The sequence below is a fragment of the Monocercomonoides exilis genome, assembly GCF_001643675.1.
Source record: "Monocercomonoides exilis strain PA203 chromosome Unknown scaffold26-1319188, whole genome shotgun sequence".
NCBI classification, from domain to species: domain Eukaryota; phylum Preaxostyla; order Oxymonadida; family Polymastigidae; genus Monocercomonoides; species Monocercomonoides exilis.
Genome location: NW_027150571.1, coordinates 1,293,492 through 1,309,737, shown reverse-complemented (window position 1 = coordinate 1,309,737; position 16,246 = coordinate 1,293,492). Strand labels below are relative to the sequence as shown.

General features: G+C 31.6%; 5 protein-coding genes across 5 annotated transcripts; 1 reads left to right on the top strand and 4 right to left on the bottom strand.

Annotated features, from left to right (window-relative positions):
• Window positions 1–385: 385 nt before the first annotated feature.
• Window positions 386–1,492, bottom strand: MONOS_16012 (putative DDE superfamily endonuclease; the record flags this gene model as incomplete). Its single annotated transcript, XM_067868921.1, has 2 exons — window positions 386–729; window positions 829–1,492. The coding sequence occupies 2 exons, from the start codon at window positions 1,490–1,492 to the stop codon at window positions 386–388; spliced, it is 1,008 nt and encodes a 335-aa protein (XP_067726448.1).
• A 2,136-nt stretch (window positions 1,493–3,628) lies between these two features.
• MONOS_16011 (putative DDE superfamily endonuclease) lies at window positions 3,629–4,289 on the bottom strand (the record flags this gene model as incomplete). Its single annotated transcript, XM_067868920.1, has 2 exons — window positions 3,629–3,689; window positions 3,775–4,289. The coding sequence occupies 2 exons, from the start codon at window positions 4,287–4,289 to the stop codon at window positions 3,629–3,631; spliced, it is 576 nt and encodes a 191-aa protein (XP_067726447.1).
• Window positions 4,290–8,263: 3,974 nt separating this feature from the next.
• On the top strand, window positions 8,264–8,849 carry MONOS_7866 (uncharacterized protein; the record flags this gene model as incomplete). The annotated part of the gene is made up of 3 exons (XM_067878225.1): window positions 8,264–8,267; window positions 8,320–8,436; window positions 8,518–8,849. 3 exons carry the CDS (start codon window positions 8,264–8,266, stop codon window positions 8,847–8,849), a joined length of 453 nt encoding a protein of 150 aa, XP_067726446.1.
• Window positions 8,850–11,541: 2,692 nt separating this feature from the next.
• On the bottom strand, window positions 11,542–12,074 carry MONOS_7865 (uncharacterized protein; the record flags this gene model as incomplete). Its single annotated transcript, XM_067878224.1, has 2 exons — window positions 11,542–11,786; window positions 11,942–12,074. 2 exons carry the CDS (start codon window positions 12,072–12,074, stop codon window positions 11,542–11,544), a joined length of 378 nt encoding a protein of 125 aa, XP_067726445.1.
• A 2,440-nt stretch (window positions 12,075–14,514) lies between these two features.
• On the bottom strand, window positions 14,515–16,003 carry MONOS_7864 (uncharacterized protein; the record flags this gene model as incomplete). Its single annotated transcript, XM_067878223.1, has 2 exons — window positions 14,515–15,554; window positions 15,826–16,003. The coding sequence occupies 2 exons, from the start codon at window positions 16,001–16,003 to the stop codon at window positions 14,515–14,517; spliced, it is 1,218 nt and encodes a 405-aa protein (XP_067726444.1).
• Window positions 16,004–16,246: the final 243 nt, after the last annotated feature.

Sequence of the window (16,246 nt, the reverse complement as noted above, 5' to 3'; positions counted from 1 at the left end):
ATTAAGTGTGTTTCGTTTTTATTTGAACTGATTACTGAAATTCGTTTTAGTTCAGATGATTATTACAAGTGCAGTTTTGGAAGTTACTCGTCTAAACAAACATGATCGATTTTTAAAAATAATGTGAATGAAATATATTTTTATGACAATTCATTTTTTTATATTAATAACTTTTATCATTTCAAATTGGAGTGATTGTTTTTATGAGAAAAAGTTTCTAATCAACAAAGCTGTTGAAAGAAAATTTTCATAAAAATTTTATATGATCTTTGTTCAAAAAAAGCATTCATTAAAAAAAAAAAAACAATTTGAACAAAACCAAGTGTTTTTATTATTGTTGATATTGAAGTGAAAAATTCATAATAGCTTTGTATTTATATTTCAATTAATCATTTCGCTGGTTTAATAATAATTGAAGCGGACTCAGAATTTGAGTATTATGAGTCGCTGAAGATGAAGATGCAGAAGCTGATGATGAAGATGAAGAGGAAGTCGGAAAAACTGGAAAAGGAGCAGAAGAAGATAGCAAGAAAATGTTTGTTGATTTCCATTGCCCAGGGAGAAACCAATCAAGTGAGTGATCAGTTGATTGTGTATCTGGAATTTCTCTTTCTCTTTCTCTTTCCAATAAACAAACCCTTTCTTCTTCTCTTAGGCTCTCAAGCTGTTCTCTTTCTTCTTCTCTTCTGCTTATGGCATGATCAATGGAGACTAAATTCTGTGTTTGCCCTATAAATTAACAAAAAAAAATATGGTTAATGTGAATGTTCAAAAAATGTTTTAATTGAATAAAAAACAAAGTTATGGTTAATATTTCAATTAGTAAACCTTCTCTTTGGGTTCCGAGAGAAGAAATTCTGGGTGCTGGCATATTTCCAGGATTCAATTTATTTTTGATTTTCGTGTTGTATCTTTCATTAGCAATCCGTTTTGCTTCTTTTTTCTGTAAATAATCGTAAACCAAACTGTCTAAAAATCGTTGATTTGCTTCTTCGTCTTTTTTTGTGAGAGGGTTTTGAAGAATGTGATAATTAGTGAGACAACAAGCAACAAAAAAGTACTCTCCGATTTTTTCAACATCGAAAGGCCAAGGATGACGAAAGACAGAGAATAATGTCTTAAGTCTTCCGAAAAAACGTTCAACAATAACCCTTTTTGATGAAATTTCCTTTGTCCCAACTGGTTTGCTAATGACAGCCCCCAGCTCTGGTCTCGCACCCACATAAGCTGAATCTGCTAGTATTTTCGATCCTTCCATTTTGTCCTGGAACTTTGGATAGTGCTCTTTAAACACGCTGTAATCGTGTGTTGAACCTGTGTAAACCTCGCTTATTGTGCTCGCTGTTCCCATCCTTGGATTTACTCCAACTTCCACTTTAACGCAATAGTAATGATGCTTTCCACTATAGAACTTCTTTCCTTCCTTCAGTTTTCCTCCTGGTCTGCAAATAGGAATCACAGTGCAATCTAGCACAATCCCAACATCCTTCATTTCATCCAACCTGTCTTTGCGAAATGTTAGAAATAAATCTGCCAATTGGTGTTTGAGAGAAGATGTTATTGAATGTAACAATCTGTTAGTCGCACTTTGAGAATCGTAGAAAGGCGAAGCAATCGAAAAGGTTAGTGTTGGGGAACCATGATGCAAAAAATTCAGTAGCAAAAACAAATGCTCCTCCAAAGTGTTAATTGCTCTGTCCCTTCCACGGTGCTGAGGAGATTCTTTTTGCAGTAGTGATAACAAGAGATCGAATTCATTTCTTGAAAACCCTGACAATCGAAAAAATGAGCGAGATGGATCTTCAAGTTTTTCGCAAGCTATTTCAATGATGGAACGTTGAACTTTTTCTGTTTTGATTTGAAGAGCTTTCGGCAAAACATTACGTTTTTCAACACTTTCAAGAATGCTTTCAATGTTGATTTGAGACATGATGTTCACTTATAAAAAGCGTTATAAACAATACCACCCATTAATTGAGGTTTTTTTTGAAGGATCATTTTCCCAACATTTGTTTTACTGGTTGTGAGAAATTCAATACGGTATTTTCTGAATCTAATTCGTATTATAAAAAACTTTTGTGAAAAAGAATCGACTTATGAAAATTGAATACATAAAATCGTCAAAGGTCTATTATAAGAGAACTTGATTGATTTGACTGGGTCGCGAAAATGTGACTCAATCAAATCGATTTTAGTCTGGTTTGTCGAATTTAACTAATTTTAATCGAATTTCCTCAATCTCACATGTTTTCAGCTTCGGAATTATCAATTAAATTTGTTTTGAGTGTTGTGATCTTAACTTTTTTTGTTTTGTTGATTTCTTCGCCAATGTTTTTAGTTGTGTTTCAATATTTGGTATGTGTGTTTAATAGATATTATAAAAGCCATTTTTGATCAGTTTTTACACTTTTATCTATTTTTCATACTATGTATTTATATCAAGTTTTTATGTATTTTTTGCAAGGATTACCAACTTTTAAACAAATTAAACTACAGGAATAGTATATTTGAATGTATTTTTAAATATTTGCATATATATGTGTTTGTTTCTATGTTCATTTTCATTCATTTCATATTTTCATTTTTTATTTTAAGCTTTAAAGAGTTAATAACTATTTTCAATCAAAATTTCAAATTTTTATTAAGTATGTTTAATAACAACAAAAACAAATATTTTCTGAAACATCAAAAGTGAACAGTCTAAACCGGATATAATCACGTCGAATATAATCACATTCGTTTATAGTCACATTTTTCGATGCACCAACATTTCAGACCAATATTTCATTCATTTTCAATAGCATATAATCACAGGGATGAAAATATATAATCACATTTTTTATCATTATGGGTGATTTTTTCAATGAAAAATCGATTTTTTGATCAAAAATTTTAATTTTTCGCTTTTTCTAAAATGTGCTCAAATAAGTCAAAATAATGTGTATTTATGAAAAAATTTGTTCAAGCAAGTGAAAAAAGTGTATTTGTGTAGAATTTCCATAAATAAAAAAATCGACCCAAAATTAATTATTTCAAAAAGTAAATTTTATTTTTTTCTGTGTAAAGCTCATCGTGTGTAATCACAATCAGATATAGTCACAAAAAGTTGAGCAAAAACTGATGTGATTATATCCGGTTTAGAATGTATTGTGCGTATCAAAAAAGGTGATGAAGGTGAATGTTTATATAAAAAAATAAGAAAAAACTCATTTTTTGTTGGCTAAAAGTGATTGTAAAGGTGATTCACTTACTCTTTTTCTTTTTTCATCAAATAATGAACATGACGAAGAAGGAAAAGTTGAAGAAGAAGATTGTTGAAGAAGGCGAAGACTTTTCCATTGGTTCGGAATGAACCATGTGCCAACAACATTATTTCTTTCATCTTCAATTTCATCATTTTAACTATTCAACATAATAATTTCATTTCTTTTTTCTTTTTCTTCAATAGAAATTTTCTTTTTCTTTTCCTTTTCTTCTTTTTCTTCTTCTTTCTCTTCTTTTTCACTATTTTGGGTTTGTTGGTCATCAGAATCACCTGAAAAAGATAGTTATGGTTATTGAAATATGAAAAAGAAGAAATTAAACGTTATAAAGAATAATATGGGTAAAAAATAAAAAATCACGCCAGCTACTTCTGCAAGCAGAACTGAAATTCTAGAAGTTGGAGAGGCCTCTGGATTGAGTCTATTCTTAAGTTTAGCCCGATATCGATCGTTGACAAGTCTCCTTGCTTCTATTTTTCTTGTTGTAATTAGGTACAGTTCATTGATGAACCTCTGATTGGCTTTGCAGTAAAGTCCAGTTAATGGGTTGTGAAGGATATGGAAGTTTGTCAGTGCGCATGTAACAATGAAGTAGTCAGCAATCTTTTCGACCTGAAATGACCAATTGTGGCGAAAGACAGCGAAGAGAGTCTTCAAACGACCAAAATAACGCTCGACTATGACTCGCCGCGATGCCAGCTGAGGAGTTCCGACAGGTTTCGTAATATATGCATCCAAATCAGCCCTCGCCCCGATGTATGCCGAGTCCGCAAACACCTTTGACCCTCCAAGCTGCGCCTTAAATTGTGGGAAATGCTCCTTGAAGATAGAAAAGTCGTGTGTTGAGCCGGTGTGAATGGAACTGACAGTGCTGGCTGTTCCGGTGCGCGGGTTTACACCAACTTCAGCCTTTACGCAGTAGATATGATGCTTCCCGCTGTAGAATTTTGTTCCAAACTGCAAGCTTCCAGCTGGTCTGTTGGTTGTAAGAACTGTGCAGTCAACCACAAAACCCACATCTCTCATATCATCTAATCTATCTGGTCGAAATGTGATAAACAAATCGATCAGATTGACTTTTATATTTTGAACAATGCTATGAAGCAATTTAATTGTTTGAATTTTGTGTTTCATAAAAAGAAGAAACGAGAAAATGAGTGAAGGATGTTGATCCAAGATGCAAAAATTCAAAAGAAAAAAGAGTTGATCCTCAAATTTTTCAATTGTTTTTTTTTTTCCCGATGAAAAGGGATTTCTTTGCTTAATAACTGATAGAGCAAATCAAATTCAAAACGAACAAATCCAGTGAGTCGGAAAAATGCATGAGTTTTATCAACTTTCATATATTTGGGTGATTATTTTTGAAATCATATTTTTTCATTCAAAAATTTCGGAGCAAATATATTTCTTAAATATCAATAAAAACGAATTGAAAAGAAAAAAGGCTTATTGAATGCATTTTAATCCTTGATTCGGAAAAACCATTTGTTTTAAAAAACAGTTATCATGCTTTTTCTTATTTGAAGCAAAAACCTTTTTCGAAAAACTTTCAGTCATTGAAAAATCAACACCCCGAAAAAAGATATGATTTCAAAAATAATCACCCATTTGCAAGCAGATTCGATGAGGGATTTTTTTGCAGGTGAAGGAGCGATGTGCACTGGTGCAGTGATAGTATTTCTCTTTTCCACTCTCTCTAATATGTCTTAAAAAAAGTTGATTGTGACATTTTGTGAAAAAAAGAGAAACAAGCAAGTGAAATGACCCATAAAAAACATATTTTTAAAGTGATCATGAAACCCAGAATTGAAAACATCGGATGTGACTGAGTCACATCCAATTTGACTGCATCTTAATAACATTAGATCGATCTTATTGGATGTTGACCGATCTAATGTCATTAAGATGCAGTCAAATTAATCAAGTTCTAATCAATCTTATTTGATTAAAATTTATCAATTCTGATTAATCAGATTTTTTGTGTGATCTTTTCAAAAACAATTGTCAGTTATTTTTGATCTGAGTATTTTAGCTGTTATCAAACTTTGCTTACGGGATGAAATATTATGATAAAACAAACCTGTTTGCAAATTTGTAAAATGAATATTTCTGTTTCTTGCTATACATTTTTGCCAATCTCTCTTCCTATTATGATCTTATTTAAATATGTAAATTGAGTATTTTGTCAGCAAGCAAGAGATGATTGAAGAAAAAACTATTCCTCTGTGATTTGACAAGTTAAAAAATCATTTGTCTGTCATTTAAAAATTAAAATTAAAATTAATCTTTTTTTCAGAATTAAACAAAGCTTTCACGTTTCTGACGAAATGATTCCCCTGATCTGAGATTTTGCAATAACATACATTTATGTGCAAAATCTCAGATCAAAGTGTTTCAAAAGATATTACAAAAAGACAAATAGTTCTGATCAAATGAAGAATATACAAAAAGTTAAAAAAGAAAAAAGTGATAGAAATTATACCTCTGTGACCTGACAAATTACATGAATCCTCGTCTGTCACAAAAAAAAAAAAAAAAAAAAAAAAAAAAAAAGAAAGTTTTTTAATTCAAATTTAAATAAAATAAACTATTGCTAAGACCACTAAAGACTTTTTAAAGCTCTTTGGAAAAGATTCGTTGATAGCATGTGTTATATTTTGTCGTTTTTTCTCTTTTGTCAGCGACCGTCAGTGACTGTCAATAACAAATTGTGACAAAAATATTCCACAACTGACATTTTCTGTGAAAAAAATTCATGTTGGGAACTTGAACATTTAATATTTAATTTTTAATTTTTCACAACAAAAAGTATTATTAACAAAGATTTTCAAATTCAGTATTATTGTAATTAAGAATAATGAAATCGTTATAAATAACCCTTTTTAACAAATCATAAATATCTTGTCAGTCATTTTGTTATTTTTTCAATTTTCTCTTGTCATGTCACAGAGGTATAGGATAGAAAAATTGAATTATCGTGAAAAGAACTTACGATATCAATATACGAGAAAACAATAAAAAACGATTTGGATTAATTTGCACGAAATGACCTGTTCAGATCAAAAAAGTGTTAAAAAGAACTTGTTCGTATTTATTCACTCATATTGAATTATATCCATCAAAGTATACCTCTGTGACGTGACAAGAGAATTTTGAAATAATGACAAAATGACTGACAGGACTTTATCGATTTGTCAAAAAAAATATTATTTCTACATATTTCTATTTTTTCATAACACAATCAACAAAAATAAATTAGAAATTAACAATTTTTTGAATTTTTGGAAAATTTTTTTAACGTTTTTGAAGATCAATCTCCCAATATTCAAATTGTTGAAAGACAAAAAAAGTCAGTTGAGGAATTATTATGTCAAAATTTGTCATTGACAGTCATTGACCGTCACTGACAAAAGTTAAAATGGCTGAAAATTCAGATGCAATCGTCAAATCTCTTCCAATTTGCCTTTTCAAGTCTTTGGAAGATTTCGCAATTGTTTGCTAGAATATTTCTGTTTTTGTTTGATCTATTTTTTCAAATTTTCCACTTTTCGTTCAGCGTGTATCGTTTGAAAGAAAATTGAAAGAACTTGAAAAAGCAAATTGCAGCATTGTTCACGTCGAACCAATCATTATCAATGAAAAAGTTATATGTTTGTTTGCTTTGAATAAAATTTTTATTTTTCTCATTTATCAATAAATGTATAATATTTTTTGCCATAAACCTTCAAGGTTATAAACATCCGACTAAAAAGAATGAATTCATAAATAGGCTCCATTTCCAGATTTTGTGCAATGACATTTGGATTTGTTACTATCGTGTGAAGCCTGATGGAATAACAAAAATAGATGGGCATCGTATGTTTATGTGTATGTGTGAAAAGAACGAAGTGGCTTGCGGCTGCTCAGGAAGGGAAAATTCGATATCAATCAAATCACACAAGTGCTCGTTACTAAATGCAATGCTGGACAAATGGTTTTGGACAAAAAAAACAACAAAAGATAAAACTGCAAAGGAAGTGCTTCCTTCGGAGAACAAATATAATCAAAGACCAAACATTTTATGCGATCTGTTTTTAAATCTTATTTCTCGATGCAACCTGTCTTTTCTTTCTGCAGGATCAAAGGAATTTAATTCTTTTGTAAAAACCTTAATTCAATACTCACAACATCATACAGACACTCCAAGTTCTTCAATATTTCCTTATCTGACTCCCACGAAAATTACAAATTTGATTAAAGAAAGAAAATCGAAAACCATTCAGGAGAGAGGAAATGCAATTAAAGATCAATGTGTAGGTCTTATGATAGATGGAGGATTAATAGCTGGTAAAAAATGCGCAATTGTCACATTGGTAATTCACTCTTAAAATTCTATTGTTTTGGAAATTAACAAATCCCTGCTTCAGTTGTGAAGATTACAAAAATATAACGAAAACATGCATCAAGGAAGTGATGAGTTACGGAGCTGAAGTTAGATCATTGTGCAGTGATGGATTACTACCACAAAAAATGGCGTTGCAACAATTATCAAAAGAAAAGGATGACGAATGTTCGTTATCATCAATTTCAATTAGGCCTTTCCACGTTTATTGCTGCAATCATCTCATTAATTTGGTTATTACCCATTCTTTTAAAGAAAATTCATTTCTTAAGATGGAAAAAGAAGTTTTAACAGAGTTTTCAAAGCATTCACATTCGATAGCTATGAAAAAACTACTCAAATCGAATTGTCCTGCATTTATTTGTACCAGATGGTTTTGCATAAGTGAAATTTGCACTTTCATTCGGAAAAAACGCTACATAATTGTCAAAAACGATTTATTGGATCATATTTCGGTTTTAAATACCATTAAAACTGAAATTTTGCTTTATCCTCTTCAAAAGCTTCATTTTGCTTTTGAAAGCAACAATCTCAAACTTTGTTCAGTTTTTCCTAAACTATTGGAAGCTATGTCCTGTTTTCAGTTGTTATTGAAAAATAAACACTTTCAAACGAGTGAATGGGTTGGAGCAATAATTCATATTTGGATAACTTTGTTTAATTATTTATTGGTAGGAGAAAGAGGAGATTTGATTGCCTTATCTTATGCTCCTACGCCAGAAGGAGGAACAAAGCTCAGATTAGGCAAATTTGGTGATGCATATTTTGAAAAACTGTGTCAATCAAAAAATTGTCTGTCATTTTTCATATATATTAAATATTTTCTTATCACACAAAACAATTATTGAATAATCAACTTTCTTAATCTTTCAGCTTCATCAACTGGCTTGTGTTTATCTTCTATCGATCATCAACAAGACAATGAAAATTCCAAAGAATTTCACACGGTATCATCTCCGCTTTCTTTGAGCAATTTTCGTCACGCATTTTCTGATGTTAATTTATCGAAAGAAAATCAACTTCAATCATCAGCGAGTGCAGCTTCTTCATCTTCCTCTTCCTCTTCCTCTTCCTCTTCCTCTTCCTCTTCCTCTTCCTCTTCCTCTTCCTCTTCTTCTTCTTCTTCATCTTCTCCTTCTTCGATTAACTCAATGAGATCAGAATGGATATCATCCGATGCTTTTGATTCACAGATGGATGAATAACAACAAATTCTGAAAGACTTGGAAGCGACATTATTAAGCGATCGAAGTAATGAATATAGCGATGAAGAAAATGATGAAGAAAGTGTAGAGAACGAAGAAGATTGTTATGATTTTTATAACTTCGATGAACAGGATGATTTATTTTTGGAGGAAGATTTTTGTGGAAATGAAGAAAGCATTGAACGTTTTCATTATCAAACAAGATCCACAAATTGTTCAATTACCTTCAAAAATACAGAAGGAACTTCTTCAAAAGAAGCTTCTTTCGAACAAGAGGAACAATCCTATCATGAACAAGACAATGAATCGGAGGAGGTTATTCTTTTGGGTGCAAATGATAAATTGAATTATCCAATGGATAACACCAAAGAAGAGATTGGCAATATCATAACCAAAATTGAAGAAATTCTTTTTTCAAATTGCTATGGAAGAATTTTTGGATCATTCTCAGTTTTCGTTGAGAAAACATTAACAATATGCAATAAGGATATTAAAATTGGATGTCTTTCGTTATTCAAACAGTATACCGCAGCCCTTTCAGATTACTCCACAGCTGAAGGATCAGCTGTTTTTAACAGCCACATTGCAGCCTTGGGAAGAATCCACACAATCTAAGCGAACATTTGTTATTGCCTAGTCACAGCACCTTGCAGTGAGGTGTCGTGCGAAAGACTTTTTTCTCGTTTGAAACGAATAGTCGGAGACCGAAGGCATTCTCTTTCGATTGAAACGTTAAACTCTTTGTTGCTTCTGTAAACTTTGATTTTTTCTTGAAGATTTATTTATTCGCATCAATATCGCATTTGTTTCTCTTTTATTATTCGTCATATTGTGAAAAATACATAATATTCAGAAAAATACTTAACTCTTTTTCATTGAATCCGATCTTTTCAGATTTTTTTACAGTTCTTCAAAAAAAAGAAGAGTTTCATTTGTGAATGAATATCAGCTACATATTATTAAACGATGAAAAGACAAAAAAATGCTTATTCCAAATCTTTTCGAATGCATTTTCAGTTACATGATGAAATGGAGGAGGATCAACATAATGTTTGTCTTTTTCATCTTTCAAAATTCACTTATAGCAAAAAGAAAAACGAGCTATTTCAAAAAGAAGTAGTAATTGATTTCTTGCCTTTGAGTTACATTGGACATTGCGTATGAACTTTGTTATTTCGTTTTTGAATGTTATTGATATTTTTCGCACTCTTTTTTCAAAAAAAAAACTGTCTAAGAACTAAATTTTAATAAAATCAAGGAGATCATCGAATGTCATCAAGAGCAACAGAACACAATAAAGCTTGCTTGTCAGTTTGCTTAGGAATATCTGATAATTTGACTTCGCGATGAAAGAAACTGAGAAGATTTGATCTTGAATAAGCTGCATTTTGTGAGAAGCAATATAATAACTTGAAAAGCTGTCAAATTGTGCGGACTGGAAGATGAAAGACGAAAAAGAAGAAAAAGAAATTGAAGATGATCTTATTTTTAATAGATGGATCAAAATGTTGGAAATTTATTTTCACAATTGTAAATCTTGGACTGAAGAATCTGCTGAGCTTATTGGCGTCATTGTTAAGTTATTGCAATCATCAAAGGAAAATAACGGAGAAATATACAAATGATGTTTAAATCTTTTGATCAGAAACAGCATTTGACACAGCTGTGATAATTGATGCTTTGTTGAACAGAGGTCCTTTTAATGTTGTTCTGGAGGTGATGAAGAGACAAATATTGGATTCAATGGTGGAATTGAATAGCTTGGATTTTTTAACTTATATTCTTGGGCAATTAAAAGAAGAAGATGATGATGAAATGGAATAAAAGATTCGACAAGCATTGAAAATGAAAAAGCATGAAAGGATGAGAAAAAGGATTCAGTGATGTTGTCATTTGCTTTCATGGAATTCTAAGTTTTTTTGATAAAAAGCTTTATGTCAACATTTAATCATCACTAAATTACGAAGGAAACTTTCAAAATATTTTAAGCAATGAATTTATTTGCAACATCACTAGTGTTAATGTAACTTTTATTCATTATTCTCACTAAATGAAATGAAAAAAAACGCTTCAAAAATTTTAAAAATGTTTTTGTTTTCAGACTTAAAATAAAAAAGAAAATATTAAATTCAACTCTTGATTTTTATCTTCATTTTGAATATTCGTTGAACAAATAGTTCCCGTCCATCTTCTTCGAAAAGATTCGAACACAATCGGTAATTATGTTGATTTGTTGTTTGATTTTTAATCCTCCTTCTGACTCAGCTTTCTCTCTATCTTGGATCATCCTTAATAAATTAAAAAAGGGAAAGGAGAAGATTGAAGTGGAACTTCTTTAGAAATATTAAAAAGAACCAAAAAAAGTTAATTGACGAATACAATCTTGATGTCGTTTATGATGATTATATATCAAGAAATTTGTCAACGAAGAAAATGGGCAATAACCTGATTCAAAATGAACTTGATTGATGAAGTTTGTCATGATTGAATTCTCTTTTTTTCCTCTTTTTTTCTCTTTCCTCTTTCTCCCTTTCTCTCTTTCTCTCTTTCTCTCTTTCTCTCTTTCTCTCTTTCTCTCTTTCTCTCTTTCTTTTTTTCTCTTTTGCTAAAAAATCGTCAAATGAAGTTCCTTCTATTTTTGATTCATTGCGCTTCACTTCTATTTCATTAATAATCTGAAAGAGACTGAACTTCAATTATTCTGAATTGAAATGTTGATTTCTTTGAAAAAAGAAGAAGAGGAAGAATGAGAAGAAGACAGCGAAGAAGAAGGGGAAGAAGAAGAGGAAGAAGACAGCGAAGAAGAAGGTGAAGAAGAAGGTGAAGAAGAAGGTGAAGAAGAAGGTGAAGAAGAAGGTGAAGAAGAAGGTGAAGAAGAAGGTGAAGAAGAAGGTGAAGAAGAAGGTGAAGAAGAAGGTGAAGAAGTTGACATGAAAGCTGATAATGAGAAAGAGTTTAAAATTGATGAAGAAGAAGGTAGAGGATGAAGAATAAGGGGGAAATGCAGTGTTGTTTATGAACAAACATCAAAAACAAAGTTATTTGAAGAACTTTAAAATTCTGCAATGATGATAACATTTTTCGCACTAAACTTTGTCTTCCCTTCATCGGAACGAGCTTTTCTCTCTTCTCTCCTTCTCTTCCTTTTCTATCACTTCTCTCTAAATGCCCTTTTTCGTCAGCTTCGAATTCACCTGCTTTGCCAACCACATGAGCAGCCTCCATTAGTCGCTGTTCTTTATCAATTGAAAATTTGATCCGTGCATCGTACAGGCATCAAAGAAGATGTTTTCCTAGTCCAACGCAATCGTTCTAATGGACAGTTGAAGTGGAGCATGAAGCGCATCATTATTGATGAGATTTGTTGTCATTTTCAATAGTGAAGAAGAGAAATGAGATGAAGATGAGAAGGTGGAGAATGATGGCTCAGATGAGAATAGGAAAATATTAATTCAATTTGTTTTTTTATAGTCAGAGGATGTCATTGGTTTAGAGTGTTGAAAAGATGAAGAAAGGCTCGATACAAATAATGGGATCGATTAAGCAGCTTCAGAATGACGTGTTGTAGAGTTTGGATGAGTTTAAGAATGAGTAGCTATGAAACTTTACAGCAATGATAAATAATCACAAGTGATAAATTAGGCAAAGAACAGGAAAAAGTTGAAAAATTGAAAAAAGCATTGAAGAAAAAGAAGAAGTGAAAGAAAAGAATGAAGAATAGGCTTTTGTTGTTTTTTGTTTCAAATCAAAAGAGCAAAACAATAAGATGTTGGTGAATGTTAACATACTCATGGAACGTATTTCTGGCTTTCAAGACTTTTGATGAAGTGGTTGTTGACACACAATTCATAAATGGAGATTGAAGGATGACACTTCCATTTAAAAATGCATCATTCCACTTTCCACAAGAAGCGTAGTTGCCATTGATGAAACAAAACGAGATGCATTTTACTCTGTTCATCCAGAAAAATGGATCTCTGAAAAACAATACAGCACCTCCCCATAAAAATGAACTTTCATATTTGTTGTTTGCGAATTGGCAATCATTGATTGAAAATTGACTTGGCTAATTTTCTGTAGGAGCATTGAATGTTAATGAGTTTAAAAAATCACCACCAAATTTTGTATTTCATTTGTTGCTTTTAAATAGAAATTCATTTTGATCTGGAAAAGTATCAATAGAAAAATACAAACCATTTCATGATCAGCCAGGTTTTGAACAACTTTCCATTCCGTTTTTTGAAAATACATGAATTCGACTGATTGCAGCCAAATAATACAATTCGCTTCTCCATTTTTGTTAAATATTTTTTATTATTTGAAGTTTTCAATATTTTCAATCACAAATAAATATTCAATGAACAGTTCAATATGGATAAATTTCATAAATATCTTTTTGAATTATCAGTTATTAATCAAAATGAGAAAGTTAGAAATAAAAAGAAAAACAAGAGAAAAGAGAAAAAATAACACAAAGTCAAACATATTTCATGATACCATTAGCAGCGCATTGTTCAATGCAACAATCAACCTTCAGTTCTTTCGCATTCGCACAAAAAAAAAAAAAAAAAAAAAAAAATAGACAGATTCAATTATTTAATAAAAAGATTGATCAAAAATATATGTTGATGAAAATTTTGAAGATATATCAAAGAACTGTTCCACCAAAAGTGTAATTATTTATGCTATTTATAATATGCTATTATTGTTCAAAATATCTTTTAATTGAAAGAGGAATAATTATACACTTTTGCACTTTTCTCATCCTCTCATCATATTTTCTCTTCCAATCCACATCCTTTCCCACCTCCCCCACTTCTTTTGAATCTTCTCTCCAGAAACCCGGCCCATTCACATTCACTTCCCCCATCTCTCTGCACTTCGTCAATCGCTTCAACAATTTCTCCAAAACTTATCCATTTGCAAGTCAACCCAAATTGTGCTGCTTCTGATCGCACTTGATGATTCCTTCCGTTTCATTCAAACATTTCTCGCTGTCTGTCTCTTATTCAAAATAAATTCATTTCTAAAAAAAGCAATTAACTAAACACACACACACACACCCACGAAGAAACGCCAAAGATGCTTTTTCAAAGATATTTATCTTCAAAGATTAAATAACGAAGAATAAACCCACAATTATTTTTTTATATCCATAATAAAAGTTAAACATTTCTCTTTTATAAAATTACTTCAAAAATGTATTATTTGAATAAATTGTGGTGAATATTATTGATGAAATCTATTTGAAAAGTTATATTTTATTTTTTTTATTTTATTTTATTTTATTTTATTTATATTTTTATTTTTATTTATTTATTTACTTTTTTTTTTTGGTGACGGACGAGGCTTCAAGTGATTTGTTACGTCACAGAGGTATAACTTTGAAAGCGAAAAAGTACCGATTTGATTGAATAACATTCTATAAGATAAATATAATACGCTGTGACTCAATCAGTTTGGTGCGGCTGGGAAAATTCGTTTAAGTTCTAAAGCTAGTGTATAAAAAATCCGGGACATGTCATAAACCCGGAACTTCATTTTTTTCGTTTTTTAATAATTGATTTTATTTCAAATATGAACGATATCTGTTCTGAAAACAAATGAAAAAAATTCAACTATCATATATTTTTCTTTTATTGAAATAAAACATTAAAACAAAATATTAAACATGAAAATTAAAAAAATATGGATGAACTCCGTCATCATAAGGGGCCATTGGGTCTGTTGATAAAAAAATTCTTCCATTGAAATAAGGTAATTGAGGATCCATGATTTTTGAAGATACTTTTGCCCACTCTGGCTTTTTCTCTGGAAGTTTAGATAGCACAACATCAGGGTTGAAAGGCCAGATGCCTGCATCTCTGAATGAAGCTGTGATTGTAGAGGGACTAAATGCAGCATGCAATGCAGTTCTCAATTTTAAAACAAAGTTTCTCCTTGCACTACTCGCATTGGATTCATGAGTTTCGTAATCAGTTATTCTTAGAGAATTTTTAAAATTGGTATTAACGTAGAGATCCAAAGGTTGAACCAAATGAGAAGTATGTGAAGAAGGAAAGCATAGATCAATTCTGTTATCCTTCGCACATTGTATGATATTCCTTGACAAATGAGCAGCAAGTGAATCCATGAATAGTGAACAATGCTCTTCTTTGGATTTGACGAATTTCCTTCTTTGGATCATAAACAGAACAATCGCTTTTTCGAAAAAGAACCGGAAGCTTTCTGTAGTCATTGAGGGAGTGTTATCAACCGTAAACCGTAATGAGTGTTCAGTAGCGTCTGAGTATTCCTTTGGTAGTTTTTTTGCTCTGATTTTGAAAATGGCTGGATAACTCACTCCATCTGCTGAAACCATGAAGAGCCCTGAGACACCTGCTGGGAGAGATGGCTCTGGCGTCATGCATGCATCTTTTTTATTTGAAGTAACAACAAGGCTGGGTTTGACTTCAGGTGTCGTGATAAACACTTCGTCCAGATTAAAAATTGATTGCGATTTATACCGATGCTCATCAAATAAATGTTTAACTTTTTCAAACCAAGGAAAAAGGCATTCCTTTGTAGAATGAGCAGCTCTCGCTGCTGGCAAATGAATGGGATGTACAAAGAAAAGGTCCTCGTTCGACTTGATAAAAGAATATGGCCAAGTGCGGCACACATGAGTGCTCTGAGTTGGCTTGTGTTGATCTTCGGATATGACTTCTATTGCCTAATAAAAACATGCAAAAAGATATAAACACAAAACTTTAAAAAAAGAAAGAAAGAAAGAAAAATCCAACTATGTCTCTCACTTGTCTTGCACACGGAAAGGCACCAAGTTGTATTTTATCTTTAATTTTTGTGAAGAATGTAGTTTAACTTCGCTTGCTTAGAATTGGGGGTCTTCCTATTCTGCAAATGTCCCTTCCTTCCTTCCTTGCCTTTGCAGCACGATAAAAGCTGCTTTTCGTAACTAATCCGTTCTTGAATAAACCTGTAGGCCTAAGCTTCTTCGATTCCATTGCATCCAACAATTCAAGCAACTTCTCTTCCCTGTCGACTGCATTGATTTCAATGTCATTGTTATCAAGCGTCATTGAATCATCCTCTCCTTCGACATCCTTTTGGCTTGAATCTTCTCCACAATCTTCCTTTTCTAAATATTCATCCATTTTTTCATCATCACAAAAACAAAGCAAAGGGGGAATATCAACGATGATTCGATTAAGGCTCTTTTATTCGTTTCCATAATAGAAATATCATAACTTTTTTTGAAAGAAAATTTCAATCGATTATTTCGATATTTCAACTTGAAGAAGTGTTCAGGTTTTCTGCATTTTTCTATAAAAAACTTTCACAGATAAATATGATAAATACATTTCATTAAAACAACTTTTCGTTGGAGCATGAAACTG